Source organism: Neltuma alba, unplaced genomic scaffold (genome assembly GCF_004799145.2).
Source record: "Neltuma alba isolate B1F8T4 unplaced genomic scaffold, ASM479914v2 tig00012536_pilon, whole genome shotgun sequence".
In the NCBI taxonomy this organism is placed as follows: Eukaryota; Viridiplantae; Streptophyta; class Magnoliopsida; order Fabales; family Fabaceae; genus Neltuma; species Neltuma alba.
This window is the reverse complement of record NW_021637001.1, coordinates 46,801-69,327: the sequence shown is the minus strand read 5'-3', so window position 1 is coordinate 69,327 and position 22,527 is coordinate 46,801. Positions and strand designations below refer to the sequence as shown.

The 22,527-nt window shown below is 33.1% G+C and overlaps 2 protein-coding genes and 1 long non-coding RNA gene across 4 annotated transcripts; 2 read left to right on the top strand and 1 right to left on the bottom strand.

The window, feature by feature from the left end:
• Positions 1-6,803: 6,803 nt before the first annotated feature.
• On the top strand, positions 6,804-10,304 carry LOC114728489 (putative GPI-anchored protein pfl2). The gene has a single exon (XM_028915407.1). It carries the CDS (start codon positions 6,804-6,806, stop codon positions 10,302-10,304), a length of 3,501 nt encoding a protein of 1,166 aa, XP_028771240.1.
• A 1,007-nt stretch (positions 10,305-11,311) lies between these two features.
• On the top strand, positions 11,312-22,177 carry LOC114728502 (phytochromobilin:ferredoxin oxidoreductase, chloroplastic-like). 2 transcript variants are annotated; one of them, XM_028915419.1, is made up of 9 exons: positions 11,312-11,562; positions 12,756-12,872; positions 14,842-14,936; positions 17,039-17,132; positions 17,256-17,387; positions 17,522-17,626; positions 18,326-18,376; positions 18,456-18,612; positions 22,087-22,177. In XM_028915419.1, exons 1-9 carry the CDS (start codon positions 11,359-11,361, stop codon positions 22,137-22,139), a joined length of 1,008 nt encoding a protein of 335 aa, XP_028771252.1. In that variant the 5' UTR covers positions 11,312-11,358; the 3' UTR covers positions 22,140-22,177. The 2 variants fall into 2 exon arrangements, with proteins under 2 accessions (XP_028771252.1, XP_028771253.1); XM_028915420.1 differs by lacking the exon at positions 22,087-22,177 and having other exon boundaries at positions 18,456-18,632.
• Positions 19,414-22,171, bottom strand: LOC114728503 (uncharacterized). Its single transcript, XR_003738670.1, has 3 exons — positions 22,037-22,171; positions 20,092-20,242; positions 19,414-19,450 (listed from the first exon to the last, which is right to left on the bottom strand). It is a non-coding gene; the product is annotated as an uncharacterized LOC114728503 (long non-coding RNA).
• Positions 22,178-22,527: the final 350 nt, after the last annotated feature.

The window sequence follows — 22,527 nt, the reverse complement described above, 5'->3', positions numbered from 1 at the left end:
ACACCTTAATTTTACAGTGCATCTAGTTCTAGTACCTTAATAAACTAAAAATCTTAAATAGGATAAGGATATTAAATGTAACTGAGAAATAACACCAGGGGTTTCTGGATATATCAGAAAAATAACATCAAATTGTTGAATGTTACTTTAACCAATATTTTTTATAAACGAAATAACAAAAAGATTACTGTATATGCTTTAAATACTTTAAATTTTAATAGTAAAAAGAGAAACAAATTTAATACTAGCATATGTATATAAATTCATAACTCACATTAAAAGTATATTATAAACATGATGATTTATTAAAAACACATAAAAATAAGCTAAATATAAAAATATTTATAAAAACATAAAGTAATATTTTTGTAGTTTCAAAATTTGATTGCCAATTTGATTTTCATATGAAATATTTTTATATTGCTTAATTTTCTTACATACTAGCACATATTTGAAAAAATAGAATCAAAATTCTCCTATATATTAGCGTCACCAGACAATCAACAAAATACAAAATTAGCTGCGCTGCCGACCTAAACATTCAAGATTCAACCAACATAGACTGTTTCTAAGAAAACAAACAGGAATATTGTTTATTATTTCTTATAATAAATGATAAGAATAATATTTTGTTGCTTAATCCTGGGGACAATTACTTTTTTTTTTTTTGGGTTTAGCACGAAAAGTCCAAAAGAATGAATAAGGGTCCACGCGGCTCACAAATGAAGACGTGGATTAGGTAGCCGATAAAAGCCGGCCCAGCTCAGCCCAGTCTTTAAGAGTCATAAATCAACACGGCACTTTCACCTTTGAAAAAATAATAATAAAACATAAAAAATTCCCAACACGTCTCATTAATTTATGCTTACTTTAGTTTTAGAATACATCCAATGATCCAACGTCTCGAAGACGCATAAAAGATCGATAAACTAATACTACCTCCCATACTAAATATGAGCTAATTAATTAATTTAAGTAGATTAAAAAAATAAGTTAAGTTGGTTATTTGTAATAAATAAGTTTTTTTAAAAAAATATTTTTACTAATCAAGTGGATTAGTTAGAACTATCATTATTAAAATGACTATCTTAAAAAAAATACATAAATATTAAAGAAAAAGTATATTGCAGTTTTATATTTAGAATTAAAATAAAAATCAAATAAGATCTTATATTAAAAACCAGAAGTGGTATATGTTTTATAATATACTACGGTCCTAGTTATAATACTGGAGGTAGACCGAAGATATATCCCCTCTATCTCCTTTGTAGAGTGGAGATTTTAAAAGAATTGCTTTTGAATATCTAAAATTATTAAAAATTGCTTTAAAAATAGTTAGTATTTTAATTATTCTAAAAGGCTAACTTGTTCTATCATGTATGTTTTAGTGTAAGTCCATCTTTTTTGTGGATCCGCCAAAGAGTTTCTTACATAAAAAAAAATATTATGCTCACCAAAAAAAAAATAATAACAAAACACTATCATAATTTTCAGAGATCTTTTGGAAAAAAACAAAGTGCTTGGAATCAATAAATAGAATAAGACCTCACTATTGATATAAGATCAGATTTATCCTTTTTTTCTTTAACCAAAAGATCAGATTTATCTGGGACATAAAGATTCGTGCATTTGTATTGTTCATATATTTCTAGTTTTTTTTTTAAATTTATTTTCATAGACGAGATATACCCAGTATAACAGTCATCTTAATTACATTTAAAACTGCAATTTTTGCGCAATATACATGTATACGTATTGATTGACAAATCCTGAAAATTTAAAAATTAACTGCTTGTTTTACTGTAAATTATTATTTAAAGATATAAAGAATACTTTTAATCTCAACATTGTTTTTGTTTTTATTTTTATTTTTATTGCACTTATTTTGTATGTTATAGAAAATCGCAACTTGTCTTTATGTAGGATAATTTTTCAAAAAATGTTGAAAAAATAATTTACAAAACAATAAGACTTTAGTCTTCAACCATAAATCGATATTAATTAATTAGATCAGATTCATCTGGAACGTAGATACACGTGTCCATTCAGAATATTCAATTAATTAATTATAATTTATTTTATATTGCTCACGCGGATGCAGACGTCGTGTTCTCATCTTTTTTCCTTAGCGACGTGTGATTCCTTCCAAGCAACTTCCGATGATCTCTCTATAAATGTACCATTGTCTTCTTCCTCCTCCTCCCTCAAATTGAATCTTTCTTTTCTTCTTCTTCGTTTATTTTCTTGTAAGCATCGACGTTTCGTTGATCTCTCCATATATATATATATATATATATATATTTCTGGGTCGCCTGGTTCATTTCAACTCAGTTCTTTAGTTGCAGAAGAGCTTGGTTTATATACAAATATACTCCTTCAACCATGAGTTCCGGTGTTCCAACAGGTAATTAAGTTTTTAATTGCAATATTAAGATTGGTCAAGTTTTTAGCTTGCCTTCTGACCTCCTTTAACTTTAGGATTTAATTTAATTAATTTATCAGTTACTAGAAGATATGGATTTACCCGCAAGTATATACTAAATCCAGTCTTAATTATAAGATCTTATTTGTAAACTAAAAACGAGATTGTATGTAGTATAACATAGAGATGGCAACATTGTTATGCATGTTTTTAATTTGTAGGACTTTTTGTAGAATTAGGAATGAGAATTTTCCATATTATTTGCTGTGGTAAGAAAATATGAAGGACATTATCGAAAAGAAAATATGAAGGAGTAATTTCTGACTTTATGATAAAACTATGATTGCTTTGATCGGGCTGAGTTGTTAAGGTGAAGGAAAGATAATATAATTATTGGCCTCAATTTTCTTCATGTGGGTCCTACTCATTTAATCTCTCATAATTTAGATCACTGGATTATGAATGTGGCACGTCACACGAGTTGTATGATGACTTATGGATGGCCTTTTTTTCCCCAAAAAAAAATTGTATTCTTAATTTTTTTGATAATTGATATTGATTCATTTAAATTTTTATGTAATGAATTTTTTAATGGACAAAAATATATACTTAAGGTGTTATGTTTAATATAAAATTAATACCATTATTAGTTGTTATAATTTGATCACAATTTTAATTTTATTCTTATAGTTTCAAAACATGATTTTTGACCCCTATAGTTTTATAAAGATTTGGTGTGAGTTAACACCACCAAAATTAAAATATATTAAAAGTACAATTAATTAGTCTCTATATTTTAAACAATTTTTGGTTTTAATCCCTACATTTAACAACATTAATTCAGATTATGAAACCATAGGATTAAAAACCACCTTGAAACTAAGGCAGACCAAAACTTAAACTGTATGAACCAACAATATTGTTAACCTTTTAATCATATCTTAATTATTCTCTTTCAGATCATGATGGGTAGATTTTCTTTCTTTTTTAAGAAAAAATTGCAAGAAGATTAATGTAATCATTAGTTTGTTTTTGTTTTTCAAATGAACAGCATATCCTAATGCACCATCAACAACTGCACCAGTTGGTGTATATACAGCTCCTCCTCCACCAGTTGGTTATCCCACCACTGACCCTTCACCAAACCCTAATGCTGCTCCTGTCACCACCAAGTCCAGAGGCGATGGCTTCTGGAAAGGATGGTATACTCTCTCTCTCTATATATATATATGTATCACATTTTTCTTGATGCTTTAAATTAAATGGTGGGCCCAATTATAGCACCTACCACTTACAACTTTTTCAAAATATTTGAAAATGATTTTCAACTGCTACCAAACCTTAGTAATATCTCATACATGAGTTAATTTTTAAATTGGGGAAAATTTTACATAATTTCCCTAAATTTAATGTTATGTATGTATAATTTTCTCACATTTTCAAACTTTGCAATGAATTCTTTTAAAATCCTTCATTTACGTAAATAATTTTTCTACTGGCAGTAATAAAGTTTTTGAGCTTATATATAACTTAAATCTTGAGAGGTTACATATTCTCAAAAATATAATTTAAAAGGTATATGGGATTTATCCACACAGGATAGATGTTTAGGTGAATTTTTTCTGAAATTTTAAAGATTAAGAAAGGTGATTTGACCTGGTATGAATTGAAGTAGTCCTTTGATACATGTTTTTTCAATTGAAAATTCTGATACTGAATAAATTTACAAATTAAAAATGATTTTCCATCCAATTTTATTTAAGCTAGAACTAATTTGAGCATTGGTTTGACCAATTTTATGCAGTTGTGCGGCACTGTGTTGCTGTTGTGTTTTGGACGCTTGCTTCTGAGAAAAGGCAGATTGATTACACACACACACAGGAGTTTAATATAATATACTAACTCTTTTTTTAATTATAAGATCCTGTCTGTAGTATTCAAACGAGATTTTATAATTAGAATCGGAGGTAATATCATCTTTTATATTTGATTGATGATTGTGTTTGGATTATTTTCTAGAGTAAATAAATTAAAGGATGATTGTAATAATGTAACCTTGATTATTGTTTAGTGTTTATTTAATTCCATACATTCATTGTTGTTACTTGTCAGTCTTGTATAATATATATACATGTACAATTCTTTTTATGCAACGGGTCTTTTTCTTTCCTCTTTAGAAAAGTTTGACTTTTGAGGTTTAAATTTTCCATTCATAAGCAAGGTAATTTTTTGGGCGAAAAAAATATTATGGTCCCTTTTCCATCCTGTTAGTTAATTTTCTTTTCCATTTTCAGTTCCTCTGACGAACAATAGTAGCGTTTTCAGTTTATATTAGTACAGAAAGGCGTTCTTATATAACGGTTAAAAAATGTTTTCTACACTAATTCCAATATAACGAGTGGAGAAAAGTTAAAAAACCCAACAAAAAAAAATTGTTCACCTTCTATCATGGTTGCGACAATAACTAATATGAATAATAGACTTTCCACGCGGTTTAATATTACAAGTGAAAAAAATGGGTTTTTTTACCCCGATAAATATAGAACTGGCGTTAAATTTAGAATTTTTTGGGAGAATCCCACCAAAAAAAAGCTTGAAATTACTAAAACTCAAGTCAAATTTGGTTTCAACACTTTGATATATATTTCAAATAACATTAAATTTACAAATAACAATACATTTTTATTGAATTTTTTATTTAAAATTTAGTAATTTCACGCTTTTTTTCATAAGATTTTTTCTTGTTCTTTTTTTTTTGGTTTTTGGTTGAGAAAATTGTTTTAGTTTTCAAGTAACCACTTTGTTTACATTGAAAAGAAGAACAACAACAATCCATGGAGCCCAACAATTCCTATTACAATCATATAATCACATAAACTATGAGACAAAAGAAGCATATAGGAGTTCAAATTAATTGCAATTCCAACTCCCTCACAATCATTACCAACGATAATTCGAATCTAAGCCCTTATTTCAAGGTTCCAATAACCTAAACCATATGCAAAGCAATCTCAAATCAACGAAAACAATTAAAAACAACAAATACGAATTCACTATTGTTAATTTTAATAAAAAATAACTCAATGGTTATAAAATATTTAAGTAACCAAGAGGTCCAGAGCTCAATTCCCCACAAAACCATTTTGAGAACATTTTATCAACTGATGATGGTCGCAACTGTATATTGGAGGAAGGGAACTTATTTATTTTTTAAATTAAGAAATTTCGGTAAATGTGCATCAACAATTATTTACAATTAAGAATCCTAAAGTCGTGGCGTGGATTTACAGTTTTAACTTTTAAGGCACTTGCTGTTATTAATTATGTTGTAGGGGACTGAGTGTAATTTTCCCCAAATAAAAGCAAGCATTTTCGCATATAATGTTAAATAAAGAAATTGAGTTAAATAATCGGAATGAAAACAAAACTTAAGCAATTAAAACTATTTTAAAATTAAAATATTTAAGGGATGATTTTGTAAGTATTTTCTGAATATCAAATTATTTTAAAAAGTGAGTACAAATTTAAATATAATTTATCAACAACCATAGCATCTTTCCACAAAAATATCTTCTTCTTCTTTTTGCCGTGACTTCCAACTCAACCAAACCCACCATTACTAACTTTGGTCCCAAAATTTTGTTTTTCTAGAAAGATAATAAACATAATAGAATATGTTCACGCAGCAATCTAACCACGCCAAAAAAAAAAAGAAGAAGAAGAAGAAGCGAGTTGCACAAATAGCTGGTCAGTGAGATAATTACAAGATCCCTCAAAAATTCAGAAAATAAGTTGTTTTAGCTTAATCCCACCCAAGAAAAAGAACCTTCGCCTATAATTCGCAATTCTTTGCGTATCATGTCCAAAAAAAAAAACTCCTATACATGATAAAAACAACAAAAGGGGAGAGAAAATAAAGGGGAAAAACTCCTCTTGCTTCTTAAAAGTTCATAAAATTTTTCCATCAATTGTTTGATTATGTAGTAACTAGATTTGCATGTTTGGTATAAGCTCTCGTATATCATTATAGTCCTAGATTTTCTAGGTTGTAAGATTTTATTAGTGTGTTCGAATTTAATAACTGGTGACTCCAGATTTTTCCATCCTTCCTTAAAATAGTAAAACGCGTATAATAAATTGAAAAAAACTTTCCCATTTCCACTCTCAACCATTAAAATTCACACTCTAAATTTAGCCTCTGCTGAAATAAGCAATGTTGCAAATTACTCTCTTTCCATTATTCCTTTCTCTCACCCAAATCACAAAAAGTTTCCATCATTTTCCCTCTCAGAAAATTCGATCCATCATGCCCAGAAGTCAAATCTGAGGACAAAAACAAAGTTATTACTACAAAATCAAATCTGAATTATAGACCAGAAACATGCCAAGCAAGCTTAGAAAGGCCATTGGTGCAGTAAAAGATCAAACTAGCCTGAGTCTCGCCAAGGTAACAAATGCAGCAAATCTTGAAGTCGTCATCCTCAAAGCCACAACACATGATGAGATTCCCATTGAAGGACGTTATGTTAATGAAATTGTGAGTCTCGTATCCTCCAACAAAGTTTACGCAGCTGCATGTGCTCAATCTATTGGCAAACGTATTGGGAAAACAAGAAATTGGGTCGTTGCCTTGAAATCTCTCATGATCATTCTCAGAATTTTCCAGGATGGTGATCCATATTTTCCTAGAGAAATCTTGCATGCAATGAGACGAGGCTCAAGAATCCTGAATCTTTCAGGATTTAGAGATGATTCAAGTTCTAGTCCATGGGAATTCACTGCTTTTGTCAGATTAATGGCTTTGTACCTTGATGAACGCTTAGATTGCTTCCTAACAGGGAAGCTTCAACGAAGAATCACCTTCAAGAATCATCAAAACCCTTTCAAGAATCACAAGATGTTCAACGATACTGCGGGAATAATCAAAGATATGAAGCCATCAATGCTTCTTGACAAGATTACTTTTTGGCAACGCTTGTTGGACAGAGCTATGGGGACAAGACCAACTGGGGAAGCCAAAACAAATCGTTTAGTTCAAATCTCTCTATACGCCGTCGTTCAGGAGACTTTTGATCTCTATAGGGATATCTCTGATGGTCTTTCTGTTATTCTAGATAGCTTCTTCAAATTACCATACAAGGCATGTGTCTCTGCATTTCAAGCCTGCGTGAAATCTTGCAAGCAGTTTGATGAGTTAAGTGATTTTTATTCATTCTGTTTAAGCATTGGGGTTGGTAGGAGCAGTGAGTATCCGAAAGTGCAGAAAATATCAGAAGAACTCTTGGAGACATTGCAAGAGTTCTTACGGGACCAAGCAACAAGTAGCACTGACATTAATCTCAGTAATCACAATCATTATCGTGCTCAATCTTCTTCTTCTTCTTCACAGTACTCACCACTCTCAAAACACTTGTTTGTTTCTGCATTAAGGGAAAGTTCAAGTGTTCATTTTGAAGGGTATGAGAGATATGGGACACCAGAGAGTTCCTTTGAGACAGCGTCTGAAAATGCATCATCTCATTGTACATCTTTGGAGGATTTAATGATTGCTACTGATGCTGGGATTTTGACGCCAAGGAGATTTGAGATAGATTATGGTGATGATCAAGAAGATGAGAAGCAATCAGAGAAAAATGATGATTCATCTAGTACTTATGAGTCTTGTTCGAATCATTCTTACACTAACGATCAAACAATGGGGTCAAGTTTAGACCTTGTCAGTCTCGATGAGGTGCAGAATGACGGAGACAAAGAAAAACGTGAGAATAACGTTGTTAGTAGTAACAATGATAACACTAATAACAATGCCTCACAAGATTGTTGGGAGTTAGTTTTGGCAGAGACAGCAACTAGCAGTACAACAGAGAAAGCACCAGCAGATTATAATAATGCCATTGTTTCCTTGTTTGATCAATCTGATTTAGCAGTGCCTCATCAACAGTACAATCCTTTTCTGGAATTTGATGATACAACCGTTTCCCCTTTTACCAATGCTATAGATCAAACACAGACAAGTTTAATTGATATCTCTGATGGTAATCAAACAGTAATGGTATCGACCTTCACTGGTGAAAGTTCTAGTTTTGATGTGGATTTGACATCAACTTTTGGTGACTTGAATTCAAACACTTCATGTGCAATGCCAACGAGCTCTAGTTTGGAAGATCTTACGGAGAATAGCATGGCTTTGGTACCTTCTTCTCAAGAAAATAATCATGGGATGAATTCTACTTCAATCTTTCATTCTCAAGGTTCATTCAAGATTAGTCCAAATTCAACTTCTGGAAGCAAAACATCAATCTTTCCTTCTCAAGGTTCATTCATGACTAATTCAGCATTAGCTTCCCAAAGTAATGAGTTGTATCAAACAAGTATGGCACCAACTTTTAATTCTCAAGATTTTTTTAAGATTAGTTCAATATCATCTTTTCAAGGTGATCATGATGCATATCAGATGATTACAAGACCAACTTTCAATTCTCAAAACTCATTCCAGTTTGGTTCAACATCAACTTCTCAAAGCCATGATGATTCATATCAAACCAGAACAGCACCAACCTTTTCTTCTCAAAGTTCATTCAAGCTTAGTTCAACACTATCACCCTATCAAGGCCATGATTCATATTATCAAACAAGCACTGCACCAACATTCAGCTCTCAAAATTCGTTCAATAATAGTGTAACATCAGGTTTTGATGGCCATCATTCATATCAGACGAGTACAATACCAACTTTCAATTCTCAAAATTCATTCAAGTTTGGTTCAACATCAACTACTTCTCAAGGCCATGATGATTCATATCAACCTAGCACAAGACCAACCTTTACTTCTCAAAGTTCATTTAAGCTTAGTCCAACATCAACTTCTCAAGGCCATAATTCATCTCAAATGAGCATAGTACCAGCCTTCAACTCTCAAAATTCGTTCAAGAATGGTTCAACATCAAGTTTTCAAGGCCATGATTCATACTGGACAAGTACAACACCCACACTGAGTTCTTCAAATTCATTTAAGATCAATTCAGCATCCTCCTCTCCAAGTCACGAGTCATATCATTTAAGCATTGCACCAACATTTTATGGCCACAATTCATATCAAACAAGCTTAGAGTCACCTTTTCAAGGCCATAATTCTTACATGATGGGCACAACATCAACCTCTGTGGGCCTTAATTCTTACCAGATATGCAATGAACAACCTTTCCAGAGACATACTTCTCACCAGGCAAGCATAGAACCAACTCTTCATACCGAATTTCCCAACCAAGTGAGCATAGAACCAATTTTTCAAGGTAACAATAATTCATTTCAGACAAGTACTAGACCAATTTTTCATGGTCATAGTTCATCTCAAACGAATTCAGAATCAGCTTCTCATGCTTGTAATTCATATTTGACGAGCAAAATGCCATCCTATTATAGCAATGATTCATGGCAGATGAGCAAAGAACCGATTTTTGAGACCCATAATTCATATCAAACAAACACAATACCAAGCTTTCAGACCCATAATACACATCAGAACACCAGCACAACACCAGGTCCAACATTTGGAATTCAAAATAATAATCTTTCAATGGCAGAAGCAACACCAACCATTGTTGCAAGGAATCCTAATAATGAAGATATGGTTCAATCAACTTCTTGGGAGCAAAATTTTCTGGACACAAGGGTTGAACCAACATTTCGTGTCAAGGTTTCTAATGAACCTTTATTGGGAGCACCAAAGGAAGATGATCCGTTTGGATCATTATGGCCTAGTTCATCATTGACAAATAATGAGGATGCCCTTGACAAATCAATGCAAAAACTAAGTTTAGAGCAGCAGAAACAGATCTGGTCGGAGCAACAAAAAAGGATCATAGAAAAGCGTTTGAATTGAGATTGTACCAGTCATGTGATAGTATTAATTAATACAATTGAGTTGTCACTCTCCTTTTGTGTCTTTCTTTTGTTAGTTGTCACTCTTTCTTTCTGCATTCATTGCAAAAGAAACTGGAAGTTAATGACATAAAATTTGCATAAAAAGAACTTCCATCACTAATTCTATAACCATGACAGAATCATTAATGAAATTTTTTGTCGTTGATCCCTTCAAAAAGGCTTTTTTCACAAAATTTACCAATAGAATTTTCCACCACTAATTAGTAGGACAACCAATTCCAATTTTGCAACAAAATATTTTATCGCAAATTTTATTATTAATCTGTTAGTGAATCTTAAATAGATTATAAACAATGACACACACTTATGATATTTATGTCATAATTTAAATTATGATATATTTAAATTATATTTATTTTTAAAAAATAATTTAACTATTTTTTTTAATCTATACATATTAGTTATATAACTATTACATTTATAATAGGGTAGTATTTCATAATCTTAATGAATCTGTGACTTTCTTATTGACCTAACCCCCAAACTTTGTTGTTTTGTGTCTTTTTTTTTCTTCTCATATATGAATCCCAAACTTTGTTAATCATGTCATTTTTCTTACGATTTTGTCTTATTCATTTTATGGTGCCCCTTTTTTTTTTTGGGCCTCCGATGTGAACTTTAAAAAATCACTAAAAAAAAGGCAAGTAAGCATTAAAAGCGCAAAAAGGAAAAGGCTCTAGCCTCTAGCTGTTCAGGCGGGCCCAATAATTTCAAAAGCCCAAGGCCAGCAAATGGGCTTTTATTGAAGTTCGGATTATTTTGAATTTCAAATTATAATAAAAAAATGTTGGTTAAAAATCCTGCAACATGGGAGTTCTTTCACTGCACAGACATCAAAGTTGGAACTACACAATCCCACCGAACTTACCTTTCGACGCCTATCCCCCAGCCCCTGCGATGGTAATTTCATTGAGGAAAGTCGAAGATAGCGATTTCTGAATTTTCTGAAGCGAAACTGCGAAAGCTTCAGAATCTCACAGAGCCTTTACTCGATGGAGATTGGCTCTTCCCCCTCAACTCTCTGCTTTAAACCAGCACTCCAACCACTAATTAAAACTAGTACTAGCGGTTCTACTTGCTGCTGGAGGAACAGAAGAGTCTTGGCACGCAGCTTCTCGGTCTCTTACCGGAAGTTCGTCGACTTTGCTTTGGAAGAAACCAGACGCCACACTCATTTGGTCCCTTCGCCTTTACAGGTATGGTCGGATGTCTGTACTACTTTGGATTATGCCCTCTTTCTTATTCGTCTTAGGGTTCTTGAACTGGTTGTAGTTGATTGTTAACTTTGTATTTAATCCTGGTGTCTGGCTTGACATTGAAGTTGAAAAACAATTAATTATAAGCATTTCAAGTTGGTAGGATTTGAACTGAGGACTGTGGGGTATAACTAAAGACATAATATCGATCGAATTTTTAAGAAATTCTTTGTTTTCTGAATGAGTAAATGTGTGGATTCTAGTTGCAGATATATGGACACTGGACACCAAATTTCGTAATGCATCTATGATTGATTGATTTACTCTTTCTGTAAGTTGTGCCTGCTACCAAGGGGAAAATATAGAGAAAAGAAACAAAAACGATGTAAGTCCAATAAAATGTCCCTGCAAATGTCTTTGGTCCAAAATGCCGTGGGTGTGGGGTGATTATTATGTTGGTTACGTTTTTAGAGTATTGATGCTCGCTCTTGGTTATTTATATTGTCTAAAATATTTGCCTTGGAAACTTGATTAGTGACGACATTCCATTCATTATGGCGATCAATACCCAAAAAAGTTTCTTTATACGAATAAGTATATATACATTCCATTTATGCTAGGGTAAACACCGAAATCTGTGAAGCACTAAAATTTAAAAGGGAGTTGTGACCGACACATGGGCATCAATGCCCATAATGTGCTCGTACTTCTGATAGAATGCTACTTCCAATTTTGAAAATTTTATTTATAACTGGACACCTCATAGGCATGTGTAACTAGTGTCTTGGAGAATTCCTAAATACATTAGGTTGAGGAAATTTTACAATTGAACATTAAAGTAAACAATCACTTTGGTCAATGTTTCATTTTCCTCATTTTTTTTTTAAGTTAAAGTATATTTTACATTTGTTTCATGACTGTATATTTTCAGCTTTTGTTGCATTGTCTTGTTCACCAAGCAGTCTCCTGATCCTTCCCTGTATTCATGATTGTTTTTCTTTGAAATGTATTTGATACCCTTTGGAAACCCATGGTACTCCTGAAATATTTCACTTGCTTTAATTTTAGTTTGTGCACAAGGTGATGTTTTAGGTTACTAAATTGTTGATGCAGTCTGTGATTTAGGTTGCTGGATTGTCAGTAGTATCCTGTCAACATTAACAAATGCTTACAACGAAAATTTTTCTTACTAGGAAAAATTCAGTTCCATCAATTCCAAGGATGGTAAAGGAATGCTTCATATGCTATCCTTTCAAGCTGCCAAGATTAGGCTTCTGCGAAGTTTGAGCATTGAAACTGAAACAGTGCAGGTATTCCATTCCTGTTTGGTTAGTAAATGATGTGCTTTACCTTTGATTTTAAAGTGTCCACTAATGCTACATAACTTCTGGGTTCTTCCAAGTATACTTATTTGTAATTTTTAAGTATTTCATTGTCAATGTTATTTAATTTGATGGAGCAAGTAGGATTGGTTCTCAGTTCTCACTACCATCTAACTAGTGCTTCTGTTGTGGCTGTTAATTTATTATAGCTAGAATGATTGATTGCCCTCAATATTTATTTAAACACCCTGATGTCAGTTGTTGCTTACCCGTTTATCTTCATTCATGAAATGCTAAGTTACTTTAAAAGTTCATCTAAAACAGTGTATGTAAACCAGGTCCAGTATACTTATTAAATCATTGATCAGCAAGAAATGACAGAAAACTCTGATTGCCGAAATCAAAGATAACAACATTCTCAGCAAAGCTATCTCAGCTTCCTGTGCATTGGAGAGGCACAGGCCGAAACCATCCCCAAATCTTCCATTGCTTTCACCTATCTTCATCACTGGTGAGCGAATCTTAGTGATATTAGAAGTAGGGGAGCCTGTGACTGCATTGCTTCTATTGTGATTGCTAAGTCCATTCACCTCTTTCTGAATAGCTTCTAATAAATCACCCATTGTTTCCATTCTGCTCTCTAGGTGCTCTACTCCATGCTTTGTTTTTGTCATTCCAGCCTCCAATGCCTCTGCTTGTTGCTCCATTCTAGTAATTACGATCTCCCAACACTCTTAGAACCATCTCAGCTTCCTTTTTATTTGAAAAGCATAGGCTCTCCCAAAATGTTCCTTACGCTTCTCTCTCCCCAATGCCTCTGCTTGTTGCTCCCTTCTAGTAATTACCTATGCACAAAACCATTCTTCTCTTGCCTCTAACGGCCAAAACAAAAATTCCCCAGTTGCTTGTATATTAAGTCTTGAGCCTGGGCTTCCTTCTTGAGTAAGTGAATTGAGGTCCGTCTCCATCATAATGTTTTTAACAGATCTTCTAAACTTGTCGTTCTATATATTTTTTCTTGCAAAACCTCTTTACTTGAGACTTCCTTAGGGTGTAAAACCCAGACAGCTCCTAATTCATTAGTAACTGTAGTAATTAGCTGTCAACAGATTATGCTCCACGTAGTTTCTTTTTCAATGTTTTTTTGCCTGTCTTGAGGTGCTCTTTTTTGTATTTGGTCCATTGACCCTTTTCCCTACGCCAAAAAGAAGAAGAAGAAGAACAAGAACAAGAACAAGAACAAGAAGAAGCTATCAACTCTGTCACAAAGTGTTTTTTATATATACATGCGTATTGCAATACTTCAAGCTTCATCTGTAGTTCTCAAAAAGTCCTGACTTTCTATTATTGTTTTGGCATCCCTTCTCAACTGTTGCAATTCCAATCGCTGGATTTGACAGTGATGCATCTTTGCTTGGTTTTATTTTCCATAAGACCATTTCCATCATCAATTGTTAGGGATCCATTTCGATTGAATATGCATTTGGCAAATATAACTACCCCACGATTACAGCAACCTATTGATTTGTTATTTTTCCTGATCACACTCTTTTTTGTATAAAGCATCACATTTCATCCTTCTTGCTGTTATTATCCTCTACTCACTCCACTTCTATTTCTAATCATAAAGATTACCATCTATCCATACGCACACACATATATATAATGAAAACAGAGTAGAATTATTTACTTCGTGGAAATCTTTAAATGTTTTTTTCATGACAAATTGAAGCTATAGGAAGAGAAGAACATAAATTCTCCAGATTTTCTCGTCTTCATATGAATTAGGGCCCATTTTGACAGTCTGAGTGAATGAAAGAAAAATAAACAGAAGTCCTCATGAAATGCTCTGAATCTTCTTTCCTGTGGGTTGAGCTAGAAATTATCAATGCATGGTACTTGCTGATTCTCTTATTTGCAATAAGCCAATAACTTTTTCTTGAACCCGTTTGTGCAGGTTCTGGATTTTGCTGTCTTTCCAAAAGTAGAATATGACGTACCCATATTTTGTGCTAACTTTTTCACGAGTGGCAGATCAAACATCATTGTGTTGTGAGTTAGCATATTCCTTGTTAACTGAATGTGCTTTTTGTAGCTGTGAAACCTTCCTCCAACTTGTTGACCGACAATGAAATTTGTACTATTTTTGTGGTTGCTGAATTTGTTCTTAAGCTAATGGAACTTCAAGTCAATGCATCCTGTTTAAGTGTAGTTCACAAATTTATATGGCTCGAACTTCAAGTAAATTTTATTCATATTTAACGTTCTATTAGCATTTGTTGCACAGCATCTGAGTAATTACATAGCATGCGACTTTACCTTATTATTTGGGCACAGCGCACCAATGTATTTTAGAGGGAATGTGATGAGGTGAGGACTGGGCCTCAGTTGATTTATGTTAAAAGAAAGCCCAAGGGCAATTGAGGGACTGTAATTCCATCAGAATGACAGTTAAGTCTCAAAAGACTAATTTAATGACAGTTAGGTCTTCGAACATTTTGAAGGAAGATAGATGGGTCACAAATATCATATAAATAGATGAAAATATGAGAGTCTTGGTTGCAAATCACTAGAAGTAAGGCCATTTAAGTCCCTTAGACTCCTATTTGCAGTTGTTTCTGTAGATATTTGCAGATCATTTTCTTTCAAAATGTTTTAGGACCTTATAGTGATTAAATTGGTCTTTTGGGACCTAACTTTTATTCTCCCTATATTTTCCTAGACCATAATGTCACAGTTTCATTTATTAATTAAAAAGATCAGTATTATTGGTAACCCTGATTGAACTAGGTGAAAATAAATATTGTATTTACAGTGAATTAATTATCCCCAGCAGACTTTTGTGAAAGGATGTGTCATTATTCTTTGGACAAGGTTTACACCTTTTTTTTTTTATCAGTTTATCTTTTGAAAATATCAGAATGGATTTTTTTTTAAAATTTTTTTGGATATTTTGATGTGGATTTATGAGGTATTAAGAAGGCTTAGGGGGTGTTTGGTTACCAAAAAAGCACTTTTTAAAAGTGCTTTCATGCAAATAGAGACAAAACTCTTCTCATACATTTACTTCGTAAATTATAAATTCACTTTTAAAACTATGATCCTTAGAGTGGCTTCCTTCTCTCCTTTTGTCTCTTTTCCTAGTCGCTCTTTTTCTTTCCCTTTCTTGTTTTTCATAGTATATTCTGTGAATTTTGTTAGCATTATTAGGAAATAATAATTTTTCAGTTGTTCTCTTATTACTACAAACACAGGGTCTTAATGAAAGTTGAGAAGTCATGTTCTAATAATCAGGACTGCTGCATACAACCATCACAATCTTTACTCGCAATTTCTTCGACTCTTCTGATCAGTCAGAATTTACATAGATTGACTTTGATTATTTAGAGTGGCAAATCTCAAGAATATGATTTTATGTGGACTTAGTTTTCCTAATAATTTGCTTGATCTAGGATTATAATTTTTACTAGTAAATCTTCTAGCTTTGTATGAAGGGTCAATGTAATTTTTTATTCTTGAAATTTGAGCCCTTTTTAGTTTTGGTTCCTCATATTTCAAACCCGTAATTTTAGTTTTTGTAATTTAGTTTGTCTTAAAGTGTTGGTATATGGAGGTATAACAGTATTAAAATCTGTTGAAATGACAACGAAAAGCCTTTCTTGACTCAATAACTCAGAACATGAGTGCCTAATTGGGGTAATATGGCTTTCGATTTGTACTTAAATTTTTTTGGGTGCAGTGCTTTCCTTCAATTCTGTATACATCAATACGTGATTTACATCATTAAAACTTGGTCAAGATAATTTAACTGTTAAATCATAAGTCTAAATTTTTGAAGTGTAACCCTACCACTTTCATGATGAATATCCTGATTTCTGTCACGGGGGGAAAAAAAGAAAAAGAATAAGCAGATATCTTGTTGGATTCCTTTCACCATTTTATGGTTGGCAATGAGTTTATAGCACTGTGCCTCGCCTTTATTTTTAACGTTCTTGATGTCCTTAGCGTTTTGAAGTTTACTTTTCTTTTGGTACTGGCAATATTACAAGAGTTCTGCACTTCTCCTTTTGTAGCTTCTAAGTTCAAACATTACAAACAAATTACAGTGTTTTATGTGGAGCACTAACTCTGGAGCATAGCATTAAAAATTACAGGGACCTTAACCCATTGCATGATATTATTAATCAGCAGGGTTACAAGGAAAAGTACTTTAGGAGCTTAATTCCTCTTGGCCTAAAATATGCTGAGGTAAATGCAAACATATTAGTTTTGCCACTTTAAAGTTATCAAGTGCTTCTTTGAAGCTTAGCAGTTCTTTGACTTCTTTCTATAATGATCTAGGTTTCTTAACAGAACACGAATTTCATGCAGCTTTTACCATGGGGAGGGAAGCTCACAAGCGAGTCCATTCAATTTTTTTCACCCATTGTCATATGGAGCAAGTTTCCTTCAAGCCCAGAAAACTATGATATTCTGTATTCTGCATTCCAGGATTACTACAAGGTGTTGATGACAGGATCTTTTCTTATTATCCTATATCTCGAATATATGATGTTTTAAGGGTCATGATTTTAATTCCTTTTCAAAAATATTATCCAATAAAATACTAACTTTTCTGTATGACCCATAATTTTCAGGCGTGGCTGGAATTAGAAGCCAGAGCTGTTGAGGAGACAGATGCATCTCAGATTTCATGCAATCGTGAAGCACAGCATAGATATCTAACGTGGAGAGCAGAAAAGGTAGTTAGATTATATTGGAACTCATACGGTTATATGATTGGTCATTTGACCATATTAACATTTATGCTTGCCACATTATTACTAATTTATCATCGTCCACACCCAGCATGTGGATACAGAGCTCCCTGGCATTTATAATCTTCCCACAAAATGTTTTAAGGAAAGGAGAAAATAGTGAATTGGTGATGCCTTGGTTACGATGTCCCATTATTCATATGGGATATCATATGCTGCTTGAATTAACCAAGCCATAGATATGCGGCAACAGCATCTCAGTGATGCATTCTATAAGTGTTAATATTGTCAACAAATTCCTAATGAACTAAAGGCCTAAGCAAAAGGAGAGAGTGGTATATGAGGATCACAACATATAATGGTCTCCAAGGATAGAAGATTCATTGTAGATTTTGCATTTCTTAGATATCAGTTTAGACTGATAATTTTCCCAGGTGTGTAGCTCATCCTATGAATTTCACATTCTTATCAATGTCATAGAAGATTTGGTAACTCGTGCTACAGCACATAACAGCTATTTTCCAGGATTTAAAACAGGATTTTATTGATACTAAACTTTGGGAGGTGAATTTTATGTTTACCAAGTAATCCTTCTTGCCATTTAACAATGAATTAGACTGAGTATACGCTATATTTGTAACGTATCATTTATGAACTTGGTTCATGGAAACTTTTGAAAAGTAGGATCCAGGTCAGGGACTCTTGAAGAAGCTTATTGGGGAGACGCTTGCGAAGGTAACCTTAATATGAGATTAGCACTTTTCCTCAACAAACTTGAAGGGCAATTCCAAACTTATTGTCTTGTATCTTATAGGACTTGCTGAGGAGCTTTCTATTTAATGGAGTTGATGAACTTGGAAGCAAAATGTTCCTTGATTACTTTCCAGAATTTCGTTGCGAGGATGGCAGTGTAAATAAATCACACAGCATTGTCGGAAAATCTTATGAAAATCGCCCTTGGGATGCGAGAGGTGAATTCATCAGCAGCTGATTTAACTTGCTGTTTTATTTTCACCTCTTCTATTTGATCTCTTGTTTTCCTCACAATTTTGGCTTCCCCATCCTCTGATTATGCTGTTCTTTGATCTTAAATGCAATATTTGTTACATGCCTATCTTTTACTGCAAAAGTGAGTGCTCTTAGTGCATCAAGGTGTCAACCTACCTCTAACTGATTGAAGAATAAAAGCCCTAATCTAAGTTGAATTGCTGCGTCTCAAAAGAAAGGGACACAGAAAGGGCCTCGTTCGAGCTTTAGTTGAGAGTCTCAGGGACGCAACTCTAGATAAAGGAAGTCCTCTATTTGTGATTGAAGTAAAGGTTATGACTACAATAGCCCCAGATCCTAGTGCAAATGAGGCTGAAAAAGGGTATTTTTTCCCCTCATGCAAATCATCTTAAGTGATTTTGGCCCAATTTCTGCAGATAAGAGATTGAGATACATCCTCTCCTAAACCTTTGTTTGGTTGGGGTTTTTTAGAGGGGAGGAAAGGGTGCAAGAGGGGGAGAGCTATCGAGGAATTCTTGTACAGATTGTGTCATACTAGTTCTATAGATATATTAAGCCATAATGAAAAGCTTATAGGTACCAATTTTGGTTTTCCCCCCTTTTTGGATGCATGGGGAAAACAAAACATAAAAAACACAAGTGAAAAGCCTAAACTAACGAATTGTCCATAGAAATATGCAAGACTTCCAAATACTGATTTGCTATATCTGCATGGGCCTCATTGCAGAATTGCTCTTGTATCTGGCTCTTGCGTCTTGAGTGCCTCTAAGATGAGATTTCCTCAGCTTGTATACACAAAACCTATAGATGAAGTCAAAGAAAAATCAATTTTTTTTAGCCAAGTAAAAATTATGCAGAAATCAGTCATCTATATTATCAACTTGTGTATGGAGTTATGTAAGCATGTGCAAAAATAAGGGTTACGGAAGTCTATTTCTTGCTTTGATTTTGTAAACTTGAGAGATTTTAAGCATTCATATTGAAGCAGTGTAAAATATTTTGATGGATTTCCTTTGAAGCACAATACTGACTTTGCAATCGAAGCATGATTGGATGAGGGCAAAAAGCTATCAAGAAGCAGTAGTATCATTATGATGTTTCATCATATAGAGCTAATTTCTTGAGTTTGTCAAATGCATAAAACTTGATCAACATTACTCTTCACATTATGACTCAAGACATAAATGTCACTAGTACGATGCATTCTTATTTGGTAGAAAATTAAAAAATTTTGGGGAAGAAAAATACAAATCACCCCTTTTGTGGGGAGGGTGACATTCATCTGTTAAGTAACAAGAAATTCTTACTAAAAGAAACAAAACGTGTGCTAAGAACTGACACTAGTGCAAAATGAAACCTTTTTACAGCGACGATAAAATGCTTTCTATAACGGTTTTATAACTATGATAGATAAAGGTCGACGTAAAAAATCTGAAATATACCTTAGCATCACGTCTGGAACAGATGCTCGGGGGAATGCCAAAAGTTTGGCGTCCACTCCCAATGGGCACGTCGTCTTTATTCTCAGGGGTTGTTCAAGTTATCTGAATCAAGTATCAACTTACTCTGGATTTTTGCCATCTTTCAACATTTCTGCACAACACACGCCACTCACACTTGCTTATTTTAAACAGTATTAACTTAATATATGATGTGGTAAAACATATAAAATGAGGTAAAATTTTCAGCTTATAACTTCCGGCACAAATCAATGGAAATTAAAAAAAAAAATAATATAAAAGTCTACATACGGTGGATATTTTTTGTTACTGCGAGACAAAAGAGAAGTCACACTCCTATTAACAGAGGAACTGGAAGTGGAATGAAGAGTATGATCTATGAAAATTGATGTGTATGTTCCATACAAAAATGAAAAAAGGATTCTTGATGAATTTTGTTTCTTATTCGCGAATTTTATCTCTTTTGAAAGGGTTTGTTTAATAAAAAATAAAAATTAAATTCTGAATTTTTGTCCAATATTTTAATAGTTGAAAGTATGAAGTGAAAACACAAATGTATAAACTTATGAGAGCATTTTATAGATGGATATGTATATGTCATGAGATGGAGGATATGTGGCAGCTTGATATAGCCGTGGTTTTGAAGACAAATGGACACAATCATTATTACTATTTGAAACCTCTCTACTAAGCATCAAAATTTGGTGAAAGTTACAATAAAAGACTCAAAGAATACAAAATTTATTTTAAAATTATAACTTTGAAAACTGTAATATTTTTAGCTAAGTATAATAATGAGCCAAGAAAACTTTTATAAGAGTAAAAATCATATTTTGATCATAAAGTACAATTTATAATTTACAAAAAGCTAGTAATTGACAACTTTTTGTTCTTTAAAAGAATTTCTAGTTGAAAGTTTTTATGCTATTTTTACCAAGTTAAGGAAGTTTCCTACAATGTTTCAGGACTCGAAACACGCCTTTCCATCTGTCAGGCATTTTTACCGTAATAAATCAGACTATGAGAGCCATCTCAAGAGAAAAAAAGAAATGATGATTACCTTGGATAATAACATTTTTCTGGCCAGCAATATTTTTCTTAGCTTGATATTTTTAGAAAAGTAAGATAATTTTTTTGACGTGAAATCCGTGAGGAAAATACCAAAAGAGACGTGGAACAAAATCTTTTATATTTCATAACGCGTAGAATCAATGATATTTATTCTGCCTAAATGCAAACTCCCCCTTACACAACATGATATAATTACCTACTACTCAACTATTAAAAAGAGTAAATGATCACTGAGTGACCGGAGTATAAACTCACAGATTATACTCTAGATGAAGGAAACCCTCTATTTGTGATTGAATCAACGACGACAACCTTTGATCCTTCTGTTGCCAGTGAGGGGAAACAAGGGACAATTATAATGAGGTCCTAGGAAAGAAAAATAATTACCAAAAAGTTCTAATAACAACCTAAACAGTTTGTAATGACAAGTTTTAAGATAGAAAATGACAATTTATGAGACTCGTTAAAAAAGAATCTCGCTATAATTGTCCCAAGAAAAAAAAAGCCCAAGGATATCCCCCGAGGCAATTCGTCTTAAATGATTTTGGTCCAATTTCTGCAGATAAAGAGTTTGAAATACATCCTCTCGTAACCTTTTGTTTGGTTGGGGTTTTTAAGAGGGAAGGGAACGGTGCAAGAGGGCGTAGGGCTGTGGAGAAATTCCTGTACAAACTGTACTAATCTTATAGATATATTAAGCCATAATGAGAAGCTTATATATGCACCAATTTTGTCCCCCCCCCCCCCCCGGGTTTTGGATGCATGAGGAAAACAAAACAGCATAAAAAGAACATAACAAAAGTGAAAAGCCTAAACGAATGAAGTGTAAGTAGAAATATGCAAGACTTCCACATACCTATTTGCTATATCTGTATGGGCCTCATTGATTTTACATCCGTCCTTCAGCAAGGAGATGGTTTTTGAAGAATTGCTCCTTGTATCTAGCTCTTGCTTCTTGAATGCCTCTAAGATGAGATTTCGCCAACTTGTATACACAAAACCTATAAATGAACTCAAGGGAAGATCAATTTTTCAGCCAAGTAAAAATTATGAAGCATACATGTTGTCTATCCCAAGTTATTTTATATTCCAATAAGCCTAATAGTAACAAATTTAATCGAAACTGGAGAGATTTTGGAAGAGTCTTGGAAATCTACTTGCTTTAATTTTGTAAAATGATTCGAAAATATGTGCCTAGAGCTGATGATACTGATGCAAAAACAAACTTTTTACAATGACCAAAAAAGGGCTTTCTATGACAATTTTTTAACTAGTATCGATGGATACATGCACCTTGATGTAAAAAAATCTAAAACATACGTTCACACCAATTCTGAAATAGACGCT